We start from the raw sequence: 21,579 nt of genomic DNA on the forward strand, positions 1-21,579 counted from the left end.
GTGTCTATTTCTATTTGTTCTATAATTTTTGAAGCTCATATCATAAATAAATAACAGGTACAACGACTAATTAAAAAATAAAGTTTTTAAATCAAATTAAATGTTTGTCATATGTATTTCTTATATTACGTGACAAATCACGTTACTAGGTACTAAAATATTTATTAAACTACTATTAGTGCTAAAATAAGGTTTAAATATTTACATTGAGAGGCGGTTTATTTCCAGTCCAAAATTTAGCGCGATAAGAATAAGAAGTAAGACGGCAAACGCCAGTTGCTGTAAAGCGACGTGTGACGCAAGTTGTTTCGTGGAGTGGAGAGTACGACCGTGGCTTTCGTGTTGTTATCAGTGATAGAAAAAGTAAATAAAAAAAAAAGTTGACAGGTAACCTCATCCGACATTCATAAATTTGACGAATTTGATAAGCAAAATTGTTATTGATTTGTCCAATGTTTTATTTTTATTATGTAAATTAAAATTATTTAGTTAGTTATAAATAAAAAACTTAACATTAAAGTAATACATTGTAAACTAAAAGTTTTCTTTTGTAATGACTTATAAATAATAAATTGTTATTTTTGTGTGTTTTAAGGTAATATTTTTTATATCTTAAACAACAATGCCGTGTAAAATGATCCACAGCTTAGACCCTTTCGGCGTGTAGTATTAGTTTTACTTGTGAAAAGATTTTTTTTAATTTTCACCAAAATCGAATGGAATATAAAAATGTTTTCAAGGAAAAGCCTTAGCACTCGTGACGTGACATCAATCAATTTGCATAATAATGTTTTGCTCCAAGAAATCTTACAAATTAAAGTACCATTCTAAAAATCAATATCCTTATATATTATCCTTTTAAAAATGAACTTTTAATTACTACAATAAACTTTCATTAATAATATATTGTAAAAAAAATATTATCTTAGTGCAAACTTCTGTTTTTTATTTCAATCCACGTAAATTTATATATTGTAAATATTTAAAATTTTATTTTGATAATTGTTTTTTCTTAATAAAGAAAAAAAATACATCAGAATTTATATATATTTTTAAATAAGGACTTTCAGTTAAAATATACTTCATAGTACAATATTATTTGTATTGTTTTAGAATGGGTAACACCAGCAAGAAGCTGGCTGCAAAGTGTACTCTCTTGACTAAGGATGAACAGAAGTATGTAGCAGCAACCTTCCGTGCAGCCAGCAAGAACTCTGAGAGAATTCGAGAGGAGGATCTCATCGTGAGTGGCAAAGTAGATGCAGTGTCATTAGAAGTGTGTTCATTTTTCTTTCATTTTTTATATTTTTACTGGGTTGTGTTAGTGACAATATTAGTATTTATTTATTATTTTATTGCACAACCTAGTTATATACAAAAGATAGGTTTCATTATAAAAGTGCTTACTACCAAGCAAGTTCTTGAAGTAATCATTGTTAAATATGATTCAACTGATAATCCTTTGAATCCAAAATTAAAAGTATTTTTTTGACTATGTAAAACAATTCGATAATGTGTTTTAAAGATTGTATATGCTTTTAAAACAATTTATTGAAGGTAAATAAAAAATATGTGAAAGATAAGAAAAGACTAAGCAATAAACAGAGAATAGACTTTGATTATATATAATACATTTATAATAGAATAATAATACATTATTTTTCTATTTTCATTAGTAAATATTAATAAGAGAGGCTGTTAATGTCCCAATGCTGGTCTAAGTTCTCTCTTTAAAAGAAGGTTTTGAGCACCATGCTTTTGCCATGGTTTAATGGATCACGTGAGGCGGAATTTCAGTGAAATTGTGGATTCCTCCAATGTTTTCTTAAACCATTGAACTTGAGATGGATTATAAATACAAAATAAGCACAAGAAAATTCTGTAGTGCTGACTTGAACCACTGGGCCATCTCGGCCAAGGTTTCGCAGCTATAATACTCATTAAGTATATATATTTAAAATATATGTCACTAATGCAAACCCTCTGAACATTATATACAAGTATTTGAATTATTATATTATTTACATATTAATTGCAAACCATAATTACAATAGATACATAACTCGAGTTACTTGGATGTAATGTTTTTATATTTATTATTTCTTACATTGTGTTCAAATTAACTTTTATTTGTGTTAAAAGATGTTTATATAACATTTTGTTTGTATGTTGATTTCATATCGTTTTCATTTATTTTGTTATTATTTGCTTTGATTTGTTACATGTTTTATAATTTTGTTAAATTTAACACAAGGAAGTTGCTGTGATTAATAATATTGTTATATGTGTTGTAGTATTGGTAAGGTGTGTGGTCTGAGATAGTTTTCTTTGAAATATTTTATTACTAATAATTATTTAATAGTACTAAACTATTATAAATTATAAGTGTAAAGTTTTTGAACGTTAAAAGTGATCTGTCAGCGTTCTGTAAGGGTTTGGAATCACGTCGAAAATGACTAACAGTCGACATCTCTGAAAACAATCTCGAAACTCACCACAGAAATCTTGAAATGTCAGAAAGTGATATGCAACATTGACCATAATAATAATAATATCCTGGGACATTTTTCACACACGGCCATCTGATCCCAAATTAAACTAAATAAAAAAAAAAAAATTAAAACCGTTTTCCAATTCTACAACGATCCAGTAGCGGTCGGACGAAGTTAGATCGGGATAGAAATGTATCGTTACTTTATAAATTAGTAGAATTTCCCAAGCTGCGATTCAGCTTAAGTTTATTTTACTCGGGAATTGAATCGGAAACGTATCGTAAACGTTAAAAATTAGTAGAATGAATCAGGTATCAGACTCGGAAACTCGGGAAAACTCTACATATGAATCGTAATATCCAAGCGTGTATAGTTATTTATTCGATTAACAAGCCTTTTATCCGCACCCGGTGACGCTGTCGAGGCCATTTGGGTCAGCAACAAGTCAATTCGAAAAAAAACCTTTTACAATAATTTCAAAGCCGAGGTTCGTTCGGTATCTTTATTACTTGGCCGTATTATAGCGAAATCAGGTTTGGCTGTGCTCTATTTATTTTACTTTATTGTCTTCTATGCTGTCTTCTTCTTTCGATTGTCCAATCAATGAGATAAAAAGAGAAATCTGTGTTTATCCAGACACCCGGTTCACAAAGTTTATGTATGAAGCCGTTTTGTATAGTTTTATATTATATAATAATAATAATAATATCCTGGGACATTTTTCACACACGGGCATCTGATCCCAAATTAAGCTTGTACAAGCTTGTGCTATGGAAACCAGACAAGTATATCAGACTACATATACTACTTTTCTTTTGTAAATACATACTTATATAGATAATTACACCCAGACTCACTACAAACAGGCATGTTCATGCACACAAATGTCTGTCCTGGGTGGAAATCGAACCTTCGGCGTGAAGGTAAGTATCTACAAACCACGCCAACCGGCTCCTCAAATAATATTAACGAATGTGTATTGCGTATAGAGCCACATTGCACATTGTTGTCGCTAAATCTGGATCTCAATGAAATTCGCAATTAGTTTCCGAGAAACTCTATTTTAGTTTGAAATCGTTAAATACATACAAACATATACATACCGGATTGTGTTGTTTATATTTATTTATAACAAAACAAATCGAGCCTCAAGAGGAGCAAATACAAATAAACAAATTTGAAATTGAATGGACGCGATATAATGTGTCGAAATCTTGAATTGTCTATGATTTTCGTTATGGTTTCGCGAAGTCTTCGCGTCGCGATTCGATAATACGATAGGACCCTTAGATGATACCTACAGCTGATTTTGTCTGTGTCGCTCCTCGTTTTTAGTGGATATTCCGATGTTCGGGGCGCACTCGGTGCCTTGGACACCGGCGAGCCCCACCAAGTAACAGCCTGTAAATGTCCCACTGCTGGGCTAAGGCCTCCTCTCCCTATTTGAGGAGAAGGTTTGGAGCTTATTCCACCACGCTGCTCCAAAGCGGGTTGGTGGAATACACATGTGGCAGAATTTCGATGAAATTAGACACATGCAGGTTTCCTCACGATGTTTTCCTTCACCGAAAAGCACGAGATGAATTATAAACAGAAATTAAGCACATGAAAATTCAGAGGTGCTTGTCCGGGTTTGAACCCACGTTCATCGGTTAAGATTCACGCGTTCTTACCACTGGGCCATCTCGACTTCAGCCCACCAAACAATACGTTTTTCCAGCGTTAAAAAAAGATATGACAGGCGGTCTTATCGCTTAATAGAGTGATCTAGTGTTATATAAAATATAAGTAAATGATATATATTAAGAAATTAAAACAGTCGAGTTAATTTCGTTATCAACAATACAATATATTTAATTTCTTTCTTCTTTCGAGAGATCTTAGCAAACGTACTGTATATTCCATCACTCTTAGGCTACCCCTCCACAGGCGCGGAGAAGAGAAAAGAGAATGGAGCGCTGCAAATTTAGAGCAATAGAATTGCATAAAATATAAACTTGGATAAAAAAAAATGAATTATAAATTTAAAAAAAAAAACAAACTTTAAACGAGGAGCGGGGAAGCGGAGCAAATGAATACATTTGATTTCTAACATACGATATGATTTCTAAGCCAAAACATTTGATTTCTAACATACAATATGATTTCTAAGCCAAAACCGATGTTTTTTTAAAGAGTTATTTAAATAGAATATGGTGAGTAGTTCGGTTTTTCTGACTCCACTCGTCTTCCGCTAGCAATGAAAGATGACATGTTCCGAAATATTAACTTTGTTTCGACGATATCAGTTGTATAACAGTAAACTTATAGCTAAACTGAAAGCCCTCCGCCGAGCGCTTTGAATGACTCGTTAACTAGCCGCGTGCTCTCGTCCAAGCTCCGCTCCGCTTCAATGAACTTCAATGGACTCTCCTCCTCATTGCTCGCTCGCACTGCACCGCTTTCTCGACAGGTAGCCTTATAATACAATGAGATTGCAATCTGACACGTCTCACGGGAAATTAGGATCATTATCAAAAGCTTTATCTGTTTTCAGATAATAATACGTCAAGCCTGCAGTCTTTTACATGCGATTTGTTAATTGTTCTGCTGTATTAACTTAACTAGTTATAATCATATTAATTTAAATCTCGAAGTTCCGATTAGAACTTCGCGGACATTGAAAACGCCATTTTTTTTGTAAATCCATAGTGAATATCATAGATTATTCAAGACCTCGACCAATGATATCGCTTTAATTGATATCGGTGTCGAAGTTGTTTATTTGGGTTTACTCCTCTTGTGTTTGGAATAGGCTATAGACCCTTTCACGGTAGCTGTTTCCAGATAATAATACGTCCAGCCTGCAGTCTTATTTTAAACTGTCTCTCTGTACTAGTACAGACAATGAAAACATACGCTTAATACGTAATACGTTACGCTTTTTATTTATTGTCTTAGCTTAGATAAACATAGTTTTAAAGGCGTCTAAAAACATAACTTTTTTTTTTTATAGAATAGGAAGGTGGACGAGCATATGGGCCACCTGATGGTAAGTGGTCACCAAACGCTCTTAGACATTGGCATTGTAAGAAATGTCAACCATCGCTTATAGCCAATGCGCCACCAACCTTGGGAACTAAGATTTTATGTCCCTTGTGCCTGTAATTACACTGGCTCACTCACCCTTCAAACCGGAACACAACAATATCAAGTATTGCTGTTTTGCGGTAGAATATCTGATGAGTGGGTGGTACCTACCCAGACGAGCTTGCACAAAGCCCTACCACCAGTATAACTTCGACCTTATATAACTTCGACCTTGAGTTTAAAGACTCCATGACAAATGCTTATGAAATAACTAGGAAAAAATATCATTATTGTCTTAGCTTAGATAAACATAGTTTTAAAGGCGTCTAAAAACATAACTTTTTTTTTTTATAGAATAGGAAGGTGGACGAGCATATGGGCCACCTGATGGTAAGTGGTCACCAAACGCTCTTAGACATTGGCATTGTAAGAAATGTCAACCATCGCTTATAGCCAATGCGCCACCAACCTTGGGAACTAAGATTTTATGTCCCTTGTGCCTGTAATTACACTGGCTCACTCACCCTTCAAACCGGAACACAACAATATCAAGTATTGCTGTTTTGCGGTAGAATATCTGATGAGTGGGTGGTACCTACCCAGACGAGCTTGCACAAAGCCCTACCACCAGTATAACTTCGACCTTATATAACTTCGACCTTGAGTTTAAAGACTCCATGACAAATGCTTATGAAATAACTAGGAAAAAATATCATTATTGTCTTAGCTTAGATAAACATAGTTTTAAAGGCGTCTAAAAACATAACTTTTTTTTTTTATAGAATAGGAAGGTGGACGAGCATATGGGCCACCTGATGGTAAGTGGTCACCAAACGCTCTTAGACATTGGCATTGTAAGAAATGTCAACCATCGCTTATAGCCAATGCGCCACCAACCTTGGGAACTAAGATTTTATGTCCCTTGTGCCTGTAATTACACTGGCTCACTCACCCTTCAAACCGGAACACAACAATATCAAGTATTGCTGTTTTGCGGTAGAATATCTGATGAGTGGGTGGTACCTACCCAGACGAGCTTGCACAAAGCCCTACCACCAGTATAACTTCGACCTTATATAACTTCGACCTTGAGTTTAAAGACTCCATGACAAATGCTTATGAAATAACTAGGAAAAAATATCATTATATACTCCTTCGTCGTCGTAACTGTATAAGAGTTTTTTTTTTATTAATGAATTAATTGGCGATTTTTCTCATTATTACATAACATTGTTAAAATAATAATTATATATATATATATAAACACAAAAAGTGATTGTCGATATGTATGTATTCAATTTATCAAATGATCAACTATTAATATTTAATTGAATGCCTTGAAAATGATTTTCGATTGAACTTTGTCTAGCCTACTAAGAGCAATTGAACAAGGAATCGTTTTTGTGATTTAAAAATTCGTCCAATAATCACGTTAATTATCGCAATAATAAATATTCGTTTTAAACAAGTCGAAATTAAATTGGTCCGTCATAATCCTAGAATCGTTTGTTCGTTTTGATTTACGGCAGCTAAATCGACGCTGAGGTGTAAAATGTTAAAATAGACGGCAGTGCTGGTATGCGGCTATTTTGTTTTAACAATAGCGAGCTACTCAGGAAGTTACAGTTGAACTATGAACATTATTATTCTTAAAACGTCTTAAGTGTCGTGATAGTTTTTTTTTTTAATTTATTTATAGAATAGGAAGGCGGACGAGCCTATGGGTCACCTGATGGTAAGTGGTCACCAACACCTATAGACATTGGCATTGTAAGAAATGTTAACCATCGCTTACATCACCTCTGCGCCACCAACCTTGGGAATTAAGATGTTATGTCCCTTGCGCCTGTAATTACACTGGCTCACTCACCCTTCAAACCGGAACACAACTATACCAAGTACTGCTGTTTTGCGGTAGAATATCTGATGAGTGGGTGGTACCTACCCAGACGAGCTTGCACAAAGCTCTACTAATATCTGTCCCAATGCTGGGCTAATGCCTCTCCTCTTTTTAAGGGGGAAGGTTCTGTTCTTATATAATTTCTAGTAATATATAAAATTAATAGTTTTAACTTGCAAGATAACTGTTTGTTCGCTTAAAATGTGTATATATATACTCGATCGATACGAATTGAAAACCCGCCATAATACATGTTTTGTTTGTGTGTATTTTTTATCAACCGACCAGCACTACCATAATATATATATATATAATAAACAGTGTAATTTCGAAAGTATGGAGTAACTAAAAAGATTAAGTATTTTGTTTTTGATTTAAATTCAAAATTGCAATGACAGCTCTGGTTTATCTCTCCTTTTTTACCTATTACCCCTATTAAAAATAATCTTTAACTACTTTGCATTGAGGTCCTTTTGTCTTTGATCCAGATTTAATTTCTTAACAATAGCATTTCTTAGAATTTCCTACCTGGTCTCTTTGTTATCTAATTTTCTCCTGAGTTTATGATTGTTACTGTACTTTTTATGTACCGATGGATAGCTAAGGAAACGCAGATGTTTTTAAAATGATCCGCACGATAAGAGCCATAGTGATTTTTACAAAAAAATTGCGAGTAACTTAAAGAATCAAAATTAAAAATCGAAAAGTTGTACAGTTTTGGATCTGTAATTTAAAAATGCTTGAAGATTGTTTTTGTTTTATAACTGGTTATTATTAATTAGGATGTACCCTAGCAAGAAATACAAAAAAAAAAAATAGGGAAAATACGTTGATTTTTTTTTTATTGAATTTTAGAATCTTAAACATCCTTTAAATAAAAAAAATATTAAAAAATTAATAACTCGAAAACGATACACTTTTGCATAAGCATTTTGGGGGTCATTTGATAGCTATTGTCCTGAACTATAACCCTTTAAAAGGATCGTGACATATTACCCTGTAACCCTGTATATAAATATATACTAATTTGAAAAGATAAATTACAAATAATAAAATGTGAATAGGATTATCCTAAGTCTTTAAATGACCTCCTTAATTCAACTTTATCTATTTATCTAATTTAATTTTGGAACTTTTATCCTACATAAGTACATAAGTCCCGTAACTCCTTAATTAAATGGAAATACAAATTGCTGAAACAGCACTAAATCAACTAGCATCAAACACAGATTCCGTTCAGATTAATCAAATAGCAAATCATTAATAATACGTGAAGCCGTCATAATTTAGCTCAACAATCACCGAATGGGTCACGTCTGGTTTTGACGCGAATCTGCTCGAATCAATCATCATATTTGATTGTTCCGTTCCACTGCAAAGTGCTGAACGCTGTGACGTCAAATGCAACAAGGACTGTTTATAATCTGTTGCTAAATTATTTGAGAGTCGAAATAGGCGCCTAAATATGAAGCGATTAGTCAGAATATGGAAACCTTGAAGCCGTATATCGCTACAGAATCCTGTTACATTGAAATATCATATTTCTGAAATTGTGGAAAATATTTACAGGGATTTAATTATTGTTACGATTCGGAGATATTTACGCATTGTTATATATATTTTTCAATCCGCTTGATTTTATATTTATAAATAATATATTACACCATTATATATTACACCATTTATAAATTACACCTTTATATGTACATACAGCCTAACCTATAAACATTGCTTAGCGACTAATTGGTTAAGCAACGATGTGTCTTCTTCTTTCGAATGTCCGATCAATAATGATAGAAAGAGATAAATCACTGTTTAGTGAGGCCGTTAATAAATAAAAGCTAATTAGTATAAAGATGCCATCTCGATAATGTGATAAATGATATATGAGCGATAAATGAAGATTATAATTATATATAGTGAGATATTATTTGGCACTACCCCGTCCTGACTTTGCACGAGTAATATAAGGGTCTTTAGCCTTTTTTTTTAACGCTGGATAAACGCGTTTCGCGTTTCCCCCACGGGACCAGTGGGGGTATGTTGGGCTCGCCGGTGTCCAAGGCGCCGAGTGCGCCCCGAACATCGGATTACCCACTAAAAAACCAGCGGTACCCTTTCCGTCTTAATGTGGAGCGCCACGGGATCGCTTTCGCATACTATCGTGAAGGGGCTATAGCCTATCCCAACCACAAGATGAGTAAACCCAAATAAACAAATTTGACACCGATATCATTGGTCACCGACATCAATTGACGCGATATCACTGGTTAAGATCTTTGATAATCTATGATAATAACTATGGATTCGAGAAAAAATGGCGTTTTCAATGTCCGCGAAGTTCCAATCGAAACTTCGAAATTTAAATTAATATGATTATAACTAGTTAAGTTATAAATAAAAGTAAATTAATCAAGAACTGTTTGTAGTGGATAATAGAGCAGAACAATTAGCAAATCGCATGCAATTTGTAAATCTACGGTTTGTTTACCTTTACTCCTACTCCGATTGGGACCCCGATCATCACGGGAACAGTCCCACTGTTCCCGTGGTATTACATGTAAATCTATGGGTTTACGCGGAGCACGCAAGTACAGTTCCTAGTCGGTGTAATTTTGCTCAACAGCCAGTATACACAAAACCTTTATAAATTATACACCTAAACCTTCCTCATGAATAACTGCGTCCATTGGTGAAAATCGTATGAAAATCCGTATCAGTTTTTGAGTATCTCGCGTTCGACAGGTAGACAGACAGACAGGGAAACAGACAGGGAGACAACCTATAGGCACTACAACCTATATATATATATATATATATATATATATATATATATGTTGTAGTAAACTTGTGTTTTGTAGCAAACTCTTATGGTAATTGTCGATTCCGTTTGTAGATAAATCCTAAATGTACCGAAATGCCATATTAATTCCATTTATGCAGATACCAATAATAATTGACGTATTTATTTTTAATATTATAGGCGAAATTAATAATACCTTACCAGTTGCTGGTATTCATAAAAGAGCATCACAAATCAATGAAATATACTCATCGTTAAAATGTGTTATATATGGCGAGTATATTCTGGACATATCGAGTAGACAAAGTGCAGGTACACAAGCTAGATATAAATCCAAATCACTAATGGAAGCATAAATTAATCTGAACGTAAACAAATTTAACGAATCTTTGCGATCGGAAACATTGTTTATTTTCTCATTGAACAATGGCGGGAAAAATGTTGGACTAACGAATAGCGAGCCTTGAAGCAAGCGATGACGATACTCTATTGGAATCGTTAATTAAAAATCGACGTTCTTGATTGGACGATTGGACAAATATTGGCTAACAATTGGTGATCAAGTTAGATTATGTCATTTGATAGTTATCTTAGTATGTTATATCCGTTTTGTTGTTTGTATTTCTTCCTTATCAATAGTTGTGTGTTTATTTTTTAAACGATGCCTCGTTGGTCTAGAGGCTTGATTTAAGGCCGCTGACCCGGAGGGCCTGGGTTCAATTCCCAGGTCGGGCCAATAAAAAGTTATTGGGATTTTCGGTCAGAAAATTCTCAGTCTCAGCGTTCTCAGCCCGAAGTCTAGATGTACATTCCCGTATCTCGGAAAGCACGTAAAGCCGTTGGTCCTGCGCCTGAACTCTTTCCGGTCGTGTCGGATTGCCGTTCCATCGGATTATAAGAGTGAGGGAAGAGAGAGTGCACCTGCGTTTGCGCACACTCTTGCGCAGTTCGCTAATTTCTCGAGATTAACTGCCGTTGCCGAAATAGGTCTGGAGGACATTATTATTATATACAAGGATGTATTTCATAGAAATATTTAAAGATATAGTTTGACAGTAACCTTGATGGCTAGCTAAACTTAATTCCGAATTTAGTCACTATATTTATTACATTACTATAAACGTAAAAAAAACAGCTGGTTTATCTGTAGTAACGTTAAAATTGCAGATTCCATTCCTTGAGCCCTTGCAATGTTGTTGTAACCAATTCTAACATAAGTTTTAAGCATAATTAGACTGTTACTATTTATTATTGATTACTATAAACATAGTAGGAATATTAGTAATTTAATTATGTTGTAAAAACCTCAGTGAATCGCATTTTTAATTTGTGGCGATATTAGACCACTACTGGTATAGTAGCTTTGACTTCGATGTGAGTAATAAATGGGTTCCTATTTGAGTAAGAGTTTAATTTGATATATTGTTAAAGGACAAATTTAATTCCATTTATTTGTACGGAGTGAGCTATACGTTAATCCTCACGTTTCGTGGCCGTAAACTTATAAAATGCAGATAATCCATTGTTATGGACTAAGATTGAAGAAAACCACGCCTTTGACGTAAATATTTGCGCGTGCGCAATATTCAACTAGGTTTTTCTTGTTAATCAATTGGAATGCTTTTAATAAGTGAAATGTTTTTGTATTTAAATTGATAAAATATTATTACCGGGTGTGTTTTAATGCATTTTACGTAGTAGTCTTAATTTGTAAATGGAATTGCGTTTCGCTTCGAAAGACATGAAAAGTTTTTAGCTAAGTGAGTTTACGGTGCTATTGTGATGCTCATGTATGTCCGCCTAGCTATACTATAATAAAAAAAAGGCTAGGTCTCATTTTTTTACTATAGTATAGCAAGGCGGACGAGCATATGGCCACCTAATGGTAAGTGGTCACCTGTGTGGCATTGTAACAAATGTTAACCATCGCTTACATCACGAATGCGCCACCAACCTTGGGAACTAAGATGTTCTGTTCCGTGTGTCTGTAATTACACTGGCTCACTCACCCTTCAAAACATGGACCATAACATCTTATTACCCGAGGTTGGTTGACAATGTTAGGAATGGTTAATATTTCTAACAGCGTCAATATCTATGGACGACGGTGACCATTTACCATCATGTGGCCCATCCGTCAGTCCGTCTACGTATAACAAAAATACTAAACCAACGAAGATAATTTATTAATATGCAAATGTATGTGATGTGTTGGAGAATCGTAATGCAAGACCACCAATAAAATGTAACAAAATTTAGAGTCCAATTAAAATGGTATATAGTTACATAAATAAATAAGCTTTAGTGAATTTTTTTATGACGACATACAAGCAAACTCGAGGCATTCTATTGCTATGAAGGTTCTGAAATATCGTACCAGTTTTAAATATAAAACTAGTACGCCATCAAAATTGAACATAAACAATGAACTTTATGAAAACACGCTCGAAAAATTCTTCGACAGCATGGCCTATATACTGAGACTAAATTATTCAAACATTATGAAAGTATGACGCAAATTTTGTTTTATTTTTTTAATTATACATTACAGGTTATTTAATATGCTGTCTGTAAAATGGAGTTCAATAAAAGTTGATAACTATTATGGCGGCAATACACATTGCTGATTAATTTCTGTAATTTATTGAGATTGTCAACGATTATGCAGATGATTCGGTGTTTCTTACAGTGCAATATCAAAACGCTACAGTAGAAATATTCGGTAAGAACTTACTTCATTACCCGTGAAATTATGACAACCGACTTATTGATATATATATATATACTATTTTGATGCGCGTATTCTTGAAATGCTATGATTATAAAGGTCAATGTCGCATATCACTTTCTGACATTTCGCGAGCGTTTTCTACGGTTAGTTTCGAGTTTGTTCTTAAAGAATAGCCCATAGATGAAATTTTTTCAAGTACATATCTACTTGAATGATAAGTTCGTTACGTTTTTAGAATAATCTAGAAATTCCAGATTATATTTTAACTTTTATCGAATTGTGTTTTTCATATTTGCAGAAATTCTGGGGTCCACAAATAGATCCGAGGTTGGCGCAGTATCTTACTAATTTCTTATTCGGTTCTGGACAGCAGAAGGCGGCCACCGTTGAGTTCAATCGATTCGCTGAATTGTACGTTTACAATGTTCGTGGTGAGTATATACCTTCACTGACTGCCTAATTGGTCTACTGGCTAGATATAAGACCGTGGATCCCGACGTCTGGTATGAGTAAAGGTGTTCGACCTGGACGGCGATTTTTTATATGGGACGCTACAAAATTGAAAGTAGCAGCTAATGTCCCATTACTTCTAATTTTCAATATACCATCTTAATTTAATATGATATATTTATCAAAATGATTTCAGGTACCGTAGAAGAACGGATGATGGTCACATACAACTGCCTCGGTATGGACTACAACGAGGATGTGGAACTACCCTTCCAGCTGCTAAAAGAGGTACTGCTTAGTGTTAATCATATAAATTTTATTTTCTCAATATTTTAATTTTATATCTTACTTTATTTAATCGGTTTATAAAATAATTTTCGGTTATTGAATTGGCATTTATAGTTTCAACATTTTATTATCTGTTCGTTGTTGTTGAGATATGGCAGCACTGCGTTGTTCGACGTCTAATAACTAATTGCATATTCTTTCACATATATTCTTTAAAAAAAGGATATTAAATACAAAACTATAAATAGTAAAAAGACAAAAATTACATTAATAATATTTTACAGATTTTACATATTATAAAATAGTTTAAATTAATCGAATTATTATAATAACAAATTAAACTAAAATTATTTAAATCAAAAAACATAAAATAAAATTAGAAAAAATTAAATTAAATCACATTAAATTAAATCAAAAATAAATTAATTCAACAATGTATTTCATGAAAAATAATGGTACCCTGTCGCCGTGTGTGTAGGACAGCATTACCAAGTACATCTTACATATTTACCAACAGTATGTATGAATTAAGAAAGTACATAGTTATACATATATTTTTTTTTTTAATTATTGTTTTCTATAATATTATATTGTAATAATATTATATTTGTTTTTTTTTAATGCTATAATGTGTATGTTGACTTATTGTTCATGCAATTACCACTTCTGATCGAGGTACCACTTATTGTCTTTATTTGTGTACTTTGTTTGTGATCTAATAAATAAATAAATTAGCGCATACACTCGATTACTATAATATCGACGTAGTGGGCTATACTTGGAAACAGTTCACGGGGACATCAGAATTTACAAATTCTCTCCACAGTATTGTGAAAGCATCGTGTCGACATATATAAAGATAGTGAAATCGTCTTCGTCGAAGCGAGCGAGGACGTGGATAGAGAAGGGGTTCAGAGCGAATGCGTCGCACGTACAAGCCCTGGGGGAAGCCGTTGCGGCGTCCGTGGGGGGAGATCTGGAATCGCCCCAACATTGCACGGCGCAACAACTTTCGAAATGGTGAGATTAGGATAAGAAACCTTACTGTAAAGATTAAATCAAAAAAAAAATTCTTCGTACCCTGACGTTTTATACAAATAAATAAATTGAAGGTGTGATCTCAAAATAACTGAACATAAACGTTTTATGTTGACCCTTATTCTTAGCGTGCGAAGTCGGTACGGGTAGCTTGCGTATGTATCTTAGTGGCAGAGTATCCGACAGACGCTACCTACCGCTAAATATTAAGACAAATATAGCCCGATTTATCACTTTAAAAGTTGTGTAGTATAAATTTTAAATTATATAACTAATTTATAATTTCAGGCTACAATCAAATATTCTTCTAAAACAAGTGGCCGAGTTGGTGTACGTGAATTTGTATGGAATTAACAAAAGAGCCGGCGACGAGAGCCCCACCCCCCTACCGCCGGCCGCGCCCTCCCTACTGCCTGGACCCGAAGGTAACAAAAAAGGTTTTATTTTGTGTTCTTATTTAACTTCCGTTGTGATCCAATGTGTGATCGCCCCCCAGGTCTCGACCCGATGCCAGACTACCCAGCGTTCATCGACATGTCCCACATCGTGTGGATCAACGCGCACCTACCACAGAAGTTCCAGCACAAGTGGCGTTTCTTGTTTTCGACTCACATACACGGAGAATCGTTTTCGACTATGACGGGTATATTTTTTATACTTAAATTTTGCACACACAAAGCCCTACCACATTCACTTGGTAAAGATGGATGATCATATGGGCTACCTGATGGTCTACCACGCTCTATGGGCGTATGGACATTGGTGCCGTTAGAAATGTTAAACATCCCTTCCATCACCAGTGCGCCACCAACCTTGGATCTGAGATGTAAGGTCTCTTATGCATGTAATTACACTGGCTCACTCACCCCTCCAAACACAACAATACTGAGTATTGTTGTTTGGCGGTAAAATATCTGATGAATGGGTGGGTACCTGCCCAGACGGGCTTGCACCACGAGTTTTTTTCGTCAGGGTATTTTTATTTCGAACAGGTGTCAGAAAATATTATAACACAATTTCTCTTTCAGGTCGCATCATAGAACAAGGTCCTTCTATCATAATAATCGAAGATTCCAGCGGTTACATCTTCGGCGGCTTCGCGTCTGTACCCTGGGCCTTCGGTCCCAACTTCACCGGCACGGACGAGTCGTTCCTTTTCACCTGTTCACCCAAAATGAGAATCTACCCGGCCACTAATTATAACGATCATTACCAATACATAAACCACCATACGAAGACCTTGCCCAATGGTCTAGTAAGTTAATCATTCAAACTAATATTATAAATGACAAAACTATATACTTTCTTGTCTGTGTGTTTGTACCTCATCAAGATTAAAATTCGTTTTAGAAGAATACTGGACTCTCCAGTTCTACTAATTTATAACGGTTACGATACGTTTCCGATTCCATTCCGATCCAACTGCGACCGAATCTCTGGTTGTGTTAGTAGAATAGGAAATATTTTAAACGGCTACGATTACCTTTCGATTCGATTGCGGTAAAGCGGCAATTCGCTAGCGGAATTCACCCCCCTGGTTAAGGATTTCCAGTAAATGTGATGCCGTCGCCCACAGCTGATGGGCGGCCAGTTCCAGTTCGGCGGCATCTGGGTGAACGCGGAGCCGTTCGGCGAGGGCTCGTCGGCGGAGTCGTGCTCCACGTTCCGCGGGTACCGGCGCCTCAGCAAGGAGCCCGCCTTCCGCATCCGCAGCCTCGAGGTGTGGGGCGTCGGCGACCGGCCCGTCGTCGACAAGGACGAGGTGGGCCGCACGGCACACATACACGCACACACATTCACACTCACATACACACACACACACTCACACGTACACACACACACGCACAGACACGCACACAGGAACGACCATTATTTTTAATTATGTATATTATAAAATGACTAGGTACCCCAAAAAGAAACCAAACACTCTATACATTTTGTCTCCTACCTCTTTCCTTTTCCTAATGATCCCTCCTCTTCCCTCCCAGGAACCGCAAGTCGTAACAGAATGCAACAGTGTCCTCGCCGCTTACAAATCGGAACTAAACTTTCTCAAGTTGGTGGGAAAAACTCAAATTATCGACGACCTGCCGGAGCTACAGGCGGCCACATAGGTTATGGCGTCCTGGTAAATTATAATCCTAAAATTTTGATTGTGATGTTGCCTAATAAAAACACGTAGGCGCATTAATTAAAATATAAATTGAAGTAATGATAAACCAAAGGCATGGACTGTGACTGATACATCTGTGAAGATTCAAATATAATAAATAAATGGGAAGGCAAACGGTCGGATGACACCCGACTCGCCCATAAACATTGGCACTATAATATCTTGGTACATTATTCACACACGGCCATCTGATCCCAAACTAAGCTTGTACTATGGAAACCAGACAACTGATATACTACATATACTACTTTTCTTTTGTAAATACATACTTATATAGAAAATTACAACCCAGATTCAGGACAAACAGGCATGTTTATGCACAAATGTCTGTCCTGGGTGGGAATCGAACCCTCAACCTTCGGCCCGACAAGAAAATTTTTATAGGAAATATTCGTAATTTCCTACTTAACAAGTCATGTCCCTTGCGTCTATGATAATACTGTCTCGCTCACCCTTCTGAATGGAATACAAGAATAGAGTGTTGCTGTTCCTTTCTATAATACTTATAAAGTAACACATTCTCAATCGTTCATTAATTTATCGCCAAACAGCAATACTAAGTTTTATGTTTCGGTTAAAATGGTGAGTCAGTGTGACTACAGACACAGGAGACATTTTGCAAAATATTTATATTGAATTACTTAATTTTCTCTATTCATATATTAATCTTTTATCCCCCTCCTATCAATAGGATTGTTTTTAAAAAATACGTATAAACAAATGAGTGTTCTGATGTGACGGCTTACAGGACGAACGCGACTTGAGCGTGCTGGACACCAACCCGGAGGCGAAGGCCATTCTGGACATGGCGGGCCGCACGCGACACAGCGAGGGCATCCGGGAGCCGCCGCCCTTATAACGTGAGTGGAACCACGGGCCGGCTCCAAGTAGCTTGTCACACTTGCCCTTAGCTCATTTATATATGCTGGGTGCAGTGTATAGAAAAGATTTGGTCACCCTACGGCTGGCGAACTAACCAATATTAAAGCTGGATTTTTTTCATAATATAGGTAGGTTGATAACCACCCATAGACATTGGTGCTGTAAGAATTTTTAACCATTCCTTACCATCACCATCGCGACACCAAACATGGGAACTAAGATGTGCATGTCCCTTGTGCCTTGTGATCAGTGGGTGACCAAGTCTGTGCCCAGCAGTGGGACATTAATAGGCTTTATCATCCGTCATCAGCCTGATACCAACGGTCAAAACGTTTTATTAGAGATTTTGTTCCAATGCGGGTTGGTAGAATACATATGTGGCAGAATTTCAGTGAAATTCGACACGTGCAGGTTTCCTCACGATGTTTTCCTTCACCGTCAAGCACAACAAGAATTATAATAACAAATTAAACACATGAAAATTCATTGGTACCCAGGCTTGAACCCACGATCATCGGTTAATATTCACATATTCTTACCACTAGGCCATCTCGGCTGTCGGCTTATGGAAATATCGCTAGCAAACCAAAAAAAAAAGTATATATGATAATTTTGTTATTTCGATTTTTACAGCTATTAAAGAGAATGCGACTTTCTGAAGATGCCATAGAATACTCGCTACCGCCCAGCGCACGAGGGAATATTAGCAATATTTTTCATTTAAAAATGGCTAGTCATTCGTTATTGAAATATGTATAAATAATATTATTATCACACAACCACACACACAAATACACAATATAAGATCTCATTGATAACGTCCGGCCGCTGAGAGAATGCGTCTCTTAAAGGTCCGTGAGAGAATGAACGATGTAACTTTGAAGAGGCAAAGTATATATATAGGCAGACTGGCAAAAACTTTTTTTTAAATATATAAGCTAGCGCTTGACTTATCACACCTGATGGAAAGTGATGATACAGTCTAAGATAGAAGCTTGCCTAGAAGATAATTATTCACTTTATAGGAAGCTATGGGTAATATTTTTAACAGTGCCAATCCATAGACAATGTCTATGGATTGGCACTGTTAAAAGCTTATAATGCTAGCTTATAATGTAAATGCGCTACCGACCTTGGGAACTGAGATGTTATGACCCTTGTGACTGTAGTTACACTGGCTCACTCGCCCTTCAAAGCGAAACACAACAATACCAATACTGATCAGATATTCTACCGCCAAACAGCAGTATTTAATTTTGTCGTGTTCCAGTTTGAAGGGTGATTGAACCAAAAACTACAGCGACATGACCCTTGTGACTGTAGTTACACTGGCTCACTCACCATTAAAAACTGTTTAGCTATATCTGTTTAGTGCACAAGGCTCTACCACAAAATAAGTTCATTATTAATAATATCAATATATCAACATACAATGTTTTAATTTCGAGCCAAATTTATTTTTAAATTCATATATTCTTCCTTAATTCAATCTTTGTTACAAGGTTACGTCAACTGTTTATGTTTGTCTCTAGTCGTGAAAAACTGACAGACGTCAGGAATACGGTCTCTCATCGGACGGACATTTAGTTGTGTTTTATACTCTGTGACACCAGTGTTACCACTAAAAAAAGGAGAATTGTTTATTTTAAATTATTTTTCAATATGTTGTATTTTATAATATAAATTGATATCATGTTGTTTTTACATTAGCGTATAAATTATTGTTTAAATATAAAAAAATGAAATTGCGTAAAATGTAATATACTGTTGTATGAAGAAAAATCGTATCTCAGATTTGTTCCTGTATTTAACGAATCGTTATTGAATTGTAACCGATCGTATATGAGTTACCGCTTACGGATCATTAGTTCTATAAGTTTATCGCACTACCACCCGTAAGCAAAACGACTCGTAACCGTTAATAAGTCATGAAAACGGGCCATTTGATTGTATAGTATACCTTCACAACATTGACATTACAATATAAGCCATTAATTACACCATCAATTCATAGCCAGCTGTGGGAACTAAGATATTTGTCTTCTATATCTGGTACCCTTAAAACACGGACCACTGGTACAAAATATTGATTGGCTGAACTGGTGAGTGGTACAATTAGGGGGTGATGTTATACAATACTGTCTTCTTCTCTCGTATGTCAAATTAACGATGACAGAAAGAGAGAAATAATATTTATAAATGAGGCTGTTTAATGTTTAATATTAATGATATTGTACTTAAATGATCACCGAAAAGGATTTTTGTGTAAAGATATTTTATGATTTGTTCAATTTTTTTTTCATCTCAACTAGAAATTGCATTTTTAGTAATAAATAAAATATTTTTAGCGACTGTAAATATGAAATCTAATGATACAGCCAATGTCAAGTGAACTAAGCACCAAAAGTTTTATTGTGACATAGTACATTGGTTTGACGTTGGCCAAACACATTGGTCCAACGTTTACTGGTTTTAAATTGCAAGATGCGGGCTTTCTTCATATGACAGTAGAATATTTATAAAGCTTTTGCTGTCCTTTGAATAATATGTAGTCGTATATAACATTTATATCCTAATATACTAAACAAACTTAAGTGCCAAGGGATTTTCTCCCTTATTAACTATAAGATAAAAAAAATCGCACAATCTTTTGATGTCGCTACATTCCCGTGTTATATGAAGTTATACATAGACTTGCTTGACTACGCAGGAGAAGTGGGTAATGTTTGTATATATATAACAAAATGGGGTTAGTGGTGACTTTTTCACCACCGGTTTCAATAGAAATACCAACGTGATAAGCGATCTTATTATATTTATGATTCAGCCTGGAGACGATCGCTCCGTACCCAAACTGCGCTGCATGTTTTTTAAGTTTGAATGATTTAAGTCTTACTTGCCAGTATTAAAAAATTGTCAAAATAATATTTGTTACTTTGTTCGAATCATATAAACGTTTCCAAAGAAAATTGCAAAGAGTATTATTGTTACAATCAATTAGTTGCCATATTGTATGACATAAGAGATCTTTTCATTTTAATACTAAATTAATTGACTTATTTAGATTTATCTTACGATATTTATTGATTTTGAATATAATCTTTTATTACAAATGATACTTAAAAGCCTTAATGTCTATGTGTAGCTTTATTGTGTTCTGTGTTGTCAGCCTTAGATATACTTTTATTAAAACAATTATTTGTGTAAAAAAATGTATCGGAAGTGTAACTTAATGTTTATGCTGGCAACACTTTATCATAGCTTTTGTGATAACCATTTTTACTCAACTTTTATCATTCGTAATACTAATGTAGTGTTTCTTATATATTTATTTATGAGAGTTCAATATTATTGACGTGTAGTGTTAAGTTGTAAAAAGATATTTATTTAAATTATTGTAACGTCGACAAAAGAAATTTTTGTATATCCTTATTAGCTTAATATAGTTTTATAAATAAAATAAAAATGTTTTATTTCTCTCCACAATTAAGTCCCGAATGGTATTTAAAGATTTTAAGATTTTAATCTTTAAAGCTAGGAGAATCCTTGATCCATACAACAGCGTTGAAAAAAAACCGCCATTTTGTAATGGACAAAAAGGTAAAGTAATTTAATTAATTATTGGCGCGTCATGTGATTTGTTACATGTTCGATTGTGTTATTTAGATTTTAAGGAGTAATTGAGTTATTTATTTACATCAATGTGTTTGATTTGGTGGTTTGTTCTGATTTGGTGTTCTATTTTTAAAAAGA

The 21,579-nt window shown here is 34.9% G+C and overlaps 1 protein-coding gene across 4 annotated transcripts; it reads left to right on the forward strand.

The window, feature by feature from the left end:
* The first annotated feature begins 241 nt into the window (after positions 1-241).
* On the forward strand, positions 242-21,267 carry LOC126777073 (MTOR-associated protein MEAK7). Of its 4 annotated transcripts, none has more exons than XM_050499943.1 (11): positions 242-387; positions 1,114-1,276; positions 13,294-13,426; positions 13,642-13,733; positions 14,560-14,753; positions 15,060-15,196; positions 15,268-15,414; positions 15,800-16,026; positions 16,348-16,533; positions 17,693-17,804; positions 18,460-21,267. In XM_050499943.1, exons 2-10 carry the CDS (start codon positions 1,115-1,117, stop codon positions 17,801-17,803), a joined length of 1,389 nt encoding a protein of 462 aa, XP_050355900.1. In that variant the 5' UTR covers positions 242-387; position 1,114; the 3' UTR covers position 17,804; positions 18,460-21,267. The 4 variants fall into 4 exon arrangements, with proteins under 4 accessions (XP_050355900.1, XP_050355903.1, XP_050355902.1 ...); XM_050499946.1 differs by having other exon boundaries at positions 1,114-1,243; XM_050499945.1 differs by having other exon boundaries at positions 243-363.
* The last annotated feature ends 312 nt before the right edge of the window (positions 21,268-21,579 follow it).

The sequence above is a fragment of the Nymphalis io genome, chromosome 22 (genome assembly GCF_905147045.1).
Source record: "Nymphalis io chromosome 22, ilAglIoxx1.1, whole genome shotgun sequence".
Lineage (NCBI taxonomy): Eukaryota > Metazoa > Arthropoda > Insecta > Lepidoptera > Nymphalidae > Nymphalis > Nymphalis io.

Excerpts from the sequence above, each read along its gene's own strand:
- LOC126777073 (XM_050499943.1), top strand. The coding sequence starts at position 1,115 with ATGGGTAACACCAGCAAGAAGCTGGCTGCAAAGTGTACTCTCTTGACT. Across the intron at positions 13,427-13,641 it reads GTACGTTTACAATGTTCGTG|GTACCGTAGAAGAACGGATG; the intron begins GTGAGTATATAC and ends AAATGATTTCAG. Across the intron at positions 13,734-14,559 it reads CCTTCCAGCTGCTAAAAGAG|TATTGTGAAAGCATCGTGTC; the intron begins GTACTGCTTAGT and ends TTCTCTCCACAG.